This window comes from Cyprinodon tularosa, unplaced genomic scaffold (genome assembly GCF_016077235.1).
Source record: "Cyprinodon tularosa strain WSP-4 unplaced genomic scaffold, ASM1607723v1 ctg181, whole genome shotgun sequence".
Taxonomy (NCBI): Eukaryota; Metazoa; Chordata; class Actinopteri; order Cyprinodontiformes; family Cyprinodontidae; genus Cyprinodon; species Cyprinodon tularosa.
Window position 1 is genome coordinate 524,222 of NW_024038614.1, and position 10,312 is coordinate 534,533.

The 10,312-nt window shown below is 36.6% G+C and overlaps 1 protein-coding gene across 1 annotated transcript; it reads right to left on the reverse strand.

Annotated features, from left to right (window-relative positions):
* Positions 1 to 931: 931 nt before the first annotated feature.
* Positions 932 to 2,145, reverse strand: LOC119781749. Its single transcript, XM_038282288.1, has 2 exons — positions 1,342 to 2,145; positions 932 to 1,307 (listed from the first exon to the last, which is right to left on the reverse strand). The coding sequence occupies exons 1-2, from the start codon at positions 1,983 to 1,985 to the stop codon at positions 1,232 to 1,234; spliced, it is 720 nt and encodes a 239-aa protein (XP_038138216.1). The 5' UTR covers positions 1,986 to 2,145; the 3' UTR covers positions 932 to 1,231.
* Between the last annotated feature and the right edge of the window lie 8,167 nt (positions 2,146 to 10,312).

Sequence of the window (10,312 nt, forward strand, 5' to 3'; positions counted from 1 at the left end):
GACAGTACAGACTGCAGAGAGAAAAACACCACACTGATTTTGAACTGAGACGGTGTGGCTTCATTGTTAATCCTCATTTTCCAGAGGTTGGAGCATCACCTGATGGAATAGTGCAGTGCACCTGCTGTGGAAGCGGTTGCATTGAAATAAAATGTCCATACAAATACCGAAACAGCATCATCGAGGAGGCATGCAACAGTGGCGACAAGTGCTTTTGTTTGGAAAAACTGGATGAAAAGCTGCAGCTTAAAAAGCACCATCCATATTACACACAAGTTCAGACCCAAATATTTGTTACACACTCAAAGTACTGTGATTTTGTTTTGTGGACACAAAAGGAATGTGCTGTGGTGTGTATTTTGCCAGACGCACAGCTTTGGAGTGCTCTCCTTAAAAAGGCGCATCAATTTTTTAACTGTGTGTGCCTTCCAGAACTTGTGAGTAACTATTTCACTCTGGTTAGAAGACAGGAGGTTCTTCAAGAGATTGCTGCACCTGGAGGAACTCAGGTGAAAACATGTCAAACCACAGATAAAACAACAAACAGTAGAAAAAAGGAAAAAAGTCTAAGATCGTCATAAGTCAGGGACAAGGCTGATGCAGCTATCAGTTGCACAGATAGCTGCAGTTATTAAAGTATTTTGTGCTGCTCATCAGGCCGAACGAAAACACTGGTCATAATTTTTGCACATTGATAAGTTGCACACTGTATTTGCTGTTCACTTTACCCAGGCCTGTTTTCACTGACATTATCTATGTATTTGAGATTTTGTGTTGCATTTTCATAAATTCTCTGCTTCATTGAGAAGAAAATAAAAACGCTTGTTTCAAATTTCAAACTCCACTCTTTATTGTACACACATTTTTACAACTTCAGAAACATTGTTAATATTTGAAGTGGTGGTGAAACCCACATTTTTTTTTTGCTGTTATTTCTCAAAAGTAAAAAAAAAAGTTAACTTTAAAAAAAGCAAAATTCTATTGGTGTGAAAAGAAGAATAAAGTTGAAACAGCACATGATCTGGCTTTCATTTTTACACTACAGTAGGGCAATGATTTGTAAGGGCACAACAGACAGTGACAATCTTGTCCAAAAAAGTGACTTCTTCGCCTTCACATGTTAATAGCATGTTTATGGGTATGGTTCCAGTTAATATTTTGTATTTCTGACAAACATTTCCAATCACCCTTTCGACATGAATTCTTAGATGTGCAATCTTCCTTGTTTCTTCTACATCCTTAGCATCCAGCTGACAGCGCACCTTTGTGAAGGCTGGAAGCTTGACCTCCGCACACAGCATGCCAACATTTTCCTGTATATCAAAACCTCTGTCAGCTAACACAATATCCCCAGGCAACAACATGTTAAGAAAGCCACTGTTCAAGGTGATATGTTTGTCACTTGTACGCCCACCCCACCCTTTTGATAAGAAACATATAGCTCCATTGGGTGTTATGCCTATTAAATACTTCATGGTATGATTGTGCTTGTAGGAGGAAAACATCTGGGCACGTGCCTTCAAATTAGCAGGTTTCTCTGTGAAAATTTCAAAACAGTCAATAATCACTGTGACTCTATGTCCAAAGGCCTCCACAAACTGATGAGGCATAATTTTGTGCAAGGTGTCTCTATCTGGCCACATAATAGCACGCTTCAGATTTGCATATAAAAATGACACCATTTCATTGAATGTTCTGTACACAGTCTTTGGTGAAACACGGAAGAGATAAGCAAGGTGTTTTGAGGGCAGATCCAATCTCAGACGCATGAAGGTTAGCAGAAGCATTTGAAATGGACTGAGAATTTTGTTTTGAGCAGACATGAGAGGCAGCAGAAAATTAAACAAAGCCATAAAGGTTGCCAAGTTTGGTAGACCCGTATAGTACTTGACTTTTTCATTACTGTCTCCAAAGAAGCCATCAGAGATCCGCAGCTCAGCAAGTTCACGCCGCAGCTCTCTGTTTTCTTCCAAAAGACGGTTCATCTCTGCACACCTGAGCAGACACAGGTTACATTCTGTCTGTCCTTCCTGACGACCACCTTCTGTGTCATCCTTGGTGTTTGGCCGGCCAACGTTTTCAGCAGCCTTCTGCGTGTCAGTCTGTTGCTGGTTAGGGTTCTCTGTCGCCTCATCTGTAACTTCATCCTGTTGCTCAAGGATTTCATGAGCCTGATGGAGCCCCGTTTCAGTTGCTTGCAGGGCATTCTTTTTCAGCTGTTCCCGATAACCATGTCTTAAAGAGCGTTCTGTGTCTGTTGGTCTGATGTCAGTGTGGCCCAGATGCAGGGATGGAGCCCAGTCTGGGTCAGTCTCCATCATCTCATATGCGGGTTGACCTGTAAAGTAGATGAAAGGTTGAGTGTTTTACACATCTATTCAACACACTATATAAAGCACCTTAATAACAGAGCCCATTAGATTAGATGTGTTATAAAATAAGATATGCTTATGTTTCCCACAGTGGTGAAATTTGCTATACCGAAACAGCACAAGTACATCGGACTAGTAAGGCCAGAGGTAAATAAATAAACTGAAAAGCTTACAGGACGAACAAAGGATTATAATAAATAAACTTAAGTAGATTGCACAGGATGAGTAAATACAGTGAGTTGGCTGACGAGTGGGTATGTACAGTGTTTTTATATATACAGTGGTTTTACATGTACAGTGTTTCTATATATATTTATTCATTAAAAATAAATATTTGTATTGCAGATTGTGTAAATGATTATATACAGAGAATGCATTATTTATTAAATTTTAGCGGTCTAAAAAAGAAATAAAAAAAACACATCACTTTCCGCTTCTCTTCCACAGCATGTTTCAGTATGTTTACATGAACTCCTGCAACTTTATAAGCAAACCATTTCAGCGTGTTGATTTCTATTAGTGTATATTTATAAGGACTTACCTTTGTGAAAATGCCGAGAGCAAACACGAGCATGAGGGGATATTTTATGGAACGTGATGTCTTTCCTTCTTACAGCAGCGACCCATGCAGCCCGACGCCTCTTTGTTAAGTCCTCTGTCTGCGGTCCATATTTTTTTTTCCAAGTGGGGAATACGAAAAACCGTACGGCCCCATCTGCTGTTTTCTGTTTAGAATTACTATTGCATCCTTTGACGCAGCACCAGTGTCCCATTATTTCCAAAGGAAGCAACTAGAACACTTCTTCTCTCTGTTAGTTTTCTTTTCTTCGTTGCTGCTGTCTCTTCACCACATAAATGGCGCTAACTACCCTAAATGCTTTGCGCATTTGCGGAAGTGACGTACACTGTCACAGACCGATGGCAGCATCAGGGGGGGCTGCTGAGCACATTTGAATTGAAATCGGATTGGGGCCCAGCATTTTGGGCCCCACTCCGATTTTGGACCCCCTGCAGTGAGTGTGCTCCCGACGATGGGACCCTGCATGGATAGAAATGTAAGGACACCCACACAGCCACCCACACACACCCACACACACACACACACACACACACACACACACACACACACACACACAAAAACACCTTGTGTCACAATATCCTTGTGGGGACCTTCCATTGACTTCCATTCATTTCCCACTAATTTATATGGCCTAACCATGACCCTTGCCCTAACCCTAACCATTACCGACACATACCTATCCCTAAACCTAACCTAAACTCAATTCACACCTTAGTCCTAAACCTAACCCCCACCCCAAGAAGAGAAACTTTCCTTATGGGGACCAGTTGTTGGTCCCCATAAGTACCTATGAGTCCCCAAAATGTAGCATGTTCCTAGGAAATTGTCCCCACCAGGTATTAAAGACATGGCCACACACACACACACACACACACACACACACACCTACCTTACCAGCAGGGGACTCTTAGCTGGTGCAAAACAACACAAGTCCCCACCGAGATGGAGTGACATACACACTCAAGATAAACTAGTTTTTAGTCAAGAGTTTTACACTGAAATATGTTTGACAAGAAGCTGAATGATTTTTTGTTGATAAACTCTTATATTTTGAATGGAAGTTGTGGTGAGTTTATTCTATGTATGTGCAGAATTAACTGTTTGACCATTTGATTAGAACACGATTTCCACCTTCATGTGTTGCTGCAACACACAACCAGTAGAGTGTGTTTGTTCATATATATATATATATATATATATATATATATATATATATATATATATATATATATATATATATATATATACATATATATATATATATATATATATATATATATATATATATATATATATATACATATACATATATATATATATATATATATATATATATACATATATATATATATACATATACATATATATATATATATATATTAGTGCTGTCAAAATTATCGCGTTATTATCGCGTTAACGCGAGGCCATTTTAACGGCGATAATTTTTTTAACGTGAGATTAACGCTATGTGGTTTTATGGTACAATTTTCCAAGTACATCCCGCTGCAGCCTGCGGGAAGGCGGGGCTATTTTCCCCCAGTCTATGCATTTCTCATAGGCTTCAAGAGCGGAGCTCCTCAAGGGAAAAAGACGCTCATACACTGGGTGACGCTAGTGCCTTTTCTTTATGCCCCACCACCAACAAACAAGTTGAGTGTCTGGTAAGTAGTAGCAACCTGAAATACGCTGAGAAAACAGATTACTGAGGTGAAATGGAATCTGCTACGGCACTCTTGCTGTGTGTGTACGCCACAGGTCGGTATCGTGTGTGTGTGTGTGTGTGTGTGTGTGTGTGTGTGTGTGTGTGTGTGTGGGTGGGTGGGTGCGTGTGTGTTCTCACTTTTGTTAAGAGCCTGAAAAGTAACTTTCTAGAGCATAGACCATCTAGTGATGTCGGTCTATTGATTTTGATGTATTGATTGAAAATTGTTCATTATTATCTTGGTTAATTAACATCTAATGTTAACTGTACTACATTTTATAGCAGTAGGGTAAAATGCTTGTCTTTGTTCAAAAGACTGTATTAACTGTAAAGACTTTCTTTTACATCAGCCTGTTTTCAGGGCCTTTTTTTTGGCTACATATTTGTTATTTTTGGCATAAATCAGTATCTGTGACCTGTTTTCATTTTAAAAAAAGAACATTGGCACAAACCTAGCCTGTATGTATTTTTTTGTATGTCATCGAGAGTATTTAAATGATTTTCAATCAGGAAAAAAATGTGCGATTAAAATGCGATTAATCGCGAGTTAACTCAGGCATTGATGCGATTAATCGCGATTAAAAAAATTTAATCGATTGACAGCACTAATATATATATATATATATATATATATATATATATATATATATATATATTAACTACAGAGTAATGTCAATGTTATTTGCCAGACGATAATGTTGTAATACTTTCATAGTTTCACATAGTTTAGATGGAAATGTAAAAACCTTGCAACATTTGAATTTGGTAAAATTTTACTCTTTCAAACATTTGGCTCTGCAGGTAAAGAGCCCGGTATGAACTATATTTCTAAATGTTTACAGGCCTCCTAAGTCCACATCAAACTTTTTACATTATTTTAGTGACCTCCTGTCTGTGATATGTGTTGATTATGACTGTTTAATTATTGTGGGAGACTTTAACATTCACGTTGACAACACTGAAGACAGAAGTGCAAAAGAACTGTGTGACACACTTAGAAACTCAACATGTTAAGCAACCAACGCACAAACAGGGACATATTTTAGACTTGATCATCACTAAAGGTCTGAAGATTTCTAAAGTCAGTGTTACTGATGTTGCCCTATCTGATCACTTTTCTGTTACCTTTGAGGGCATCATTTCCAGTGACTCATTTAGCCAAAGGGACATCATTAGAAAACGCACCTTTAAGGAAAATGCCACAGAAACTTTTATTCAAGCTTAATCTGCTACTACAACCTTGGGCTGCAACTCAGTAGATGAGCTAGTAGATAACTTTTAGTCTAAAGTCTCAGACATCATTAGCTGCGTTGCTCCAATTAAAGTGAAAGTCTTTTCCGGAAAGAAAAAATCTCCTTGGAGAAGTGCTCCAGCAGTTAGAAGTGAAAAAAGGGAGTGTCGAAAAGCTGAACGCAGGTGGAGAAAGACGAGACTCCTGGTTCACTATGACATCTATAAAGAGAGACTTTACAGATACAGTGGGCCAGCGGCGGCCGGCCAATAGGGGGCGCTGGGGCACCGCCCTCCCTGATAAGAAGAGAGAAACGTAAAATATATTTTTTAGAAATTAACTCATAAATGTCAGTTTTATTCTCTAGAGTGTGTACCTATAAGCAAAACAAATTATATAAACTACATTTCCCTATCTACTGTCATTAATTTGTGGATTTCCACAGACAGACTCCTACCGTCTCTGTCTTGGGGCTCTGATTAGACTGCCCCACATGTGCAGAGAATCTGCCAATCATGTACTATTGCTAGGTGAATTTAATAATTTAATGGCCAATCAGCGTCTCAGAATTTTATGGTCTTGGGGCTCTGAAAATACTGCACTTTTACAAGCTTCTGTGCCCAATGTGCAGGTGCAGACAATTAGAGGGACGATGGCAAACGTAACGAGTGAGGTGCAGCTTCCACCAAATTCAGTGAGATCCTTATTTATCTACCCGTTTGCCAGAAGAACATCCCTGTTGTAGGGTATGAAAATTTCCTGTCATGGTTATTGTGACTGTGACGAATCCACCTCGTCACTTAAAACAACCTCTAACTTGCGTGCCACACATACATTCCTGTTATACTATGCTTGTGAGGACCAATACACTCGTGCTGAGCCCAGTAGCTCCATTAACTTAAAACACACAAGCTGTTCTTGGTTACCTGCTGGCGTATTGAGGGTGCACACTTAATATTTCAGTGGGGTTAGCCGTGTGTGTGTGTGTGTGTGTGTGTGTGGGTGGGTCTGTGTGTGTGTGTGTGTGTGATCCCCTGCATCAATGCATCATATAAGTGATATATTCTGACTTGTTCTAAACATTTAAGTACTTAAACAAAACCATGGACTGTTCTCCCTGTTGCTCTCTGGGAAGAGGCTTCGAAGCATTGGATGCAGGTCCAGCAGATTCCACAACAGTTTCTTCCCCACTGCCATTACACTGCTAAATATTTTGTAAAATGGGTTATTGTATTGTATTTTATCATGTTTGGTATATTTTATCCTTATATTAAAATGTTAAAACTTTAAATTTACAGTCAGATGTTTATGTTACAGACAGATCAGAGATCAGTTCTGGGGAAGATTAAAGCAGGATAGCGGTACATTTTATATTATACATATATACATATATATATATATATATATATATATATATATATATATATATATATATATATATATATATATATATATAAAATATATATATATATATATATATATATATATATATATATATATATATATATATATATATATATATATATATATATATATATATATATATATATATATATGTATATATATTTTTTTTACTATTTTTCAAGGCTGCACTTTTAAAAAAGATGAAATTGTCCAGAGCTGTTCCAAAATAAATTTCTTTTTGTTTTACACTTGTGCAAACAAACGGACAAATAAATCTGTCAAAGTCTAAAACATCTTTGTAAAACATATATTTTAATGTTCTGAAATCAAAGAATTAAAATACATCATAGTTATATCTCCAGCTTAACCCTTCTGGAATCCCTCAGATATCAGATACAACTAAATATTTTTTTGTTATATAGATAAGGTGTCAGGGCTCCCCCCTTGGTGTCTTCTTCTTAAAACTGTTTATCCACTGAGAAGTTTTTGTACAGTGTTTCTGCTTTCTGTGTCACTGTGTCTACCGAGCACAGTAATAAACAGCAGAATCTCCAGCTGTCAGACTGTTCATCTGCAGATAAACCTAATTTCTGCTGTTCTCTCTGGAGATGGTGAAACGGTTTCGGACTGAATCAGAGTAGTAGATGCTGCTGCTGCCATCGTTGATGAGAGCAATCCACTCCAGTCCTTTCCCAGCTGCCTGTCTGATCCAAGCATTCCAGTAGTGGCCCCCAAACCCAGAATATGTGCAGGTCAGTCTGTGAGATTCTCTAGGTCTTTTAACCACTGGTTCAGACTCAGTCAGTGTTTGACCATCAGTGCCTGCAGATAAACACATCATTAGGATGTGAACTACTTGGATTTTGTATTTACTGATTAAAAGGTTTCTTATTTGGGTCCTCTGTTCTTACCTGTCCAGTTAACTGTCAGGATTAGAAAAGCAATCAAAACCTGATGAGGTCTGATCATTGTAGCAGCCATATGTCTCTGATCGGTCTGAAATCTGTTTTTCTCTGATCTGCTGCAGGTCTTTAAGTCTCTCAGACATGTAAAAGAAAAATATTTGCATCAACTCCTCCTCCTGGGAAATAAACAGAACTCATCCTGATTTTCTTAAAAAGTTTTATTTTTATTTTGTTTTTGTTATTCTTGAACCTCTTGATGCTTCAAGTGTAATATTCTACTTTTATTCAAATGTATACATTTCAAACAACTAGTTCCAAATTATAGGATAGACTCTAAAACTATGTTAAAAAAAACTATTACAGAGTATAATGTTTTATGAACAATTCTAATAAAAAGTTTAGATGGCTATAAAATAGATTCTGTAATTGTTCTTATAATCCAGGATTATTTTCGTCACATAAAGCAACTCTTAAAAAGGCACCTCTTTAGTTCAAAATAACTAACCAATAATATTTCATTTTTTAAACAACATGTTGAATAAGAAAAAAACAGGAAATTATCTCTTTTTTGTTGGGGCCCTCTGAATTTAACTTTGTAATCTTCCTTCAAATTTTAGGTTTACTTTTACACAAAAACAACTCACTACGTTTGAGACTGTTTATCTGTTTAAATCTAAATAAACTTATTTGGAAACTTTAGTAAAGCTCATTGTTGAAGTAAGGAAAACACATCTTGAATAGACGCCTGGAAATCCCCGATGTGAGCTATTGCTCTGTTTTAGAACCTTTGTTACAATGGGTTAAAAAATGTGTTCAAACATTATACAACTATCAGATATATCAAGTGATATGTACATGGTGTTTCTTATTCTGAAATATTTTTGTTTTTGGTTATACACCAACATTTCATTCATATATTTTTGCAAATAATTCATTAAACAAGTTTAGAGCCCTTCCTCTGCTCATTTTCTATCACATGTGTTCAGTACAGCTCTGTTGCTTGTTTGTATCACTGTAGTCTTGACTAGACTTAGCGATAATCTTTATCAATCATATAAAGAGTTATTGACTGTTGAAATACTTAAGCTGTTTAATGTAACATACATTTATGATTCTCATTTAATTATAATTTGTTTTACTTCTAACAGATAACAGCTGACTTTGAACTAAAGCCTGGAAAAATATTTGGTTATCTTTAATCCTAATAAATAATTAATAATATAATAATAATTAATGCTGGATCAAAATTCAGAAGCTGATTTGAAAAAAATAATCAATAATTAAAATCAAGAACTCACTTTGCAAAGGGGCAATGGAAACCTAAAATAAACTAAAAAAATAACCAACTATGATCATGAACCATTGGCATTTGCAGGGTAGCTATCTTGTTTTATGTCTTGAGTGGCTATATTATTTATTTTCTATGTTCTGTTAGCATTTTATGTATTTTACAAGAAGGACAAAAAGCTTAAAAAAGCTAAAATTCTGAAATTCTGGCCATAGACAATTTTCATTGTGGTTCATCAAGGTTAAAATCTTTACAAATTTACTTCAACAAAAGTTTGATACAAGTACTTCTTTGTCATGTTAAAAATGTTTAAATTTTTTTAAGTATCAAATGTGAGGATGTGGCATTGCTGTGCTGTAATCTGTAAAACACTATCAATCAATATGTGGTCTTAAAGCGCCTCCTCTGGTTGATGTATAATAATGTGAGTGTTTCTAGCAGCATCTGTGCTGCTAACGCTGCCTGTTTGTGTCACTGTGGTTCTATCTGGCACAGTATTACAGAGCAGAGTCTTCAGACTGTGGATTATGTCCATTCAGAGTCATTGTTTGACTAGAAGTTTCTAGGAATCTAGGAATCTTCTCACAATTAGTCCCAACCCAATGCAGTTCTAAATGCTTCAGGCTATTTGACACAAGTTGTGTTGTAGCTGCTTTGATTTCCTAGAAGATCTCATAGTAATTAATTTGAATCAATTTGATTAAATTATTTATTAACCTCACTAGTTGCAATTTGTCATAGCAGCATGTTTGCAATGTTATATAACAGATATTACACATATTCACAACATACAAGCAGTCATTTTGATAATATTTCACAATCCTAACATA

Bases quoted from the DNA above. Each gene is read 5' to 3' on its own strand.
- LOC119781749 (XM_038282288.1), bottom strand. From the start codon at position 1,985: ATGAACCGTCTTTTGGAAGAAAACAGAGAGCTGCGGCGTGAACTTGCT. The intron at 1,308-1,341 runs GTTAGCTGACAG...ATACAGGAAAAT, and splicing joins TTGTTGCCTGGGGATATTGT to GTTGGCATGCTGTGTGCGGA.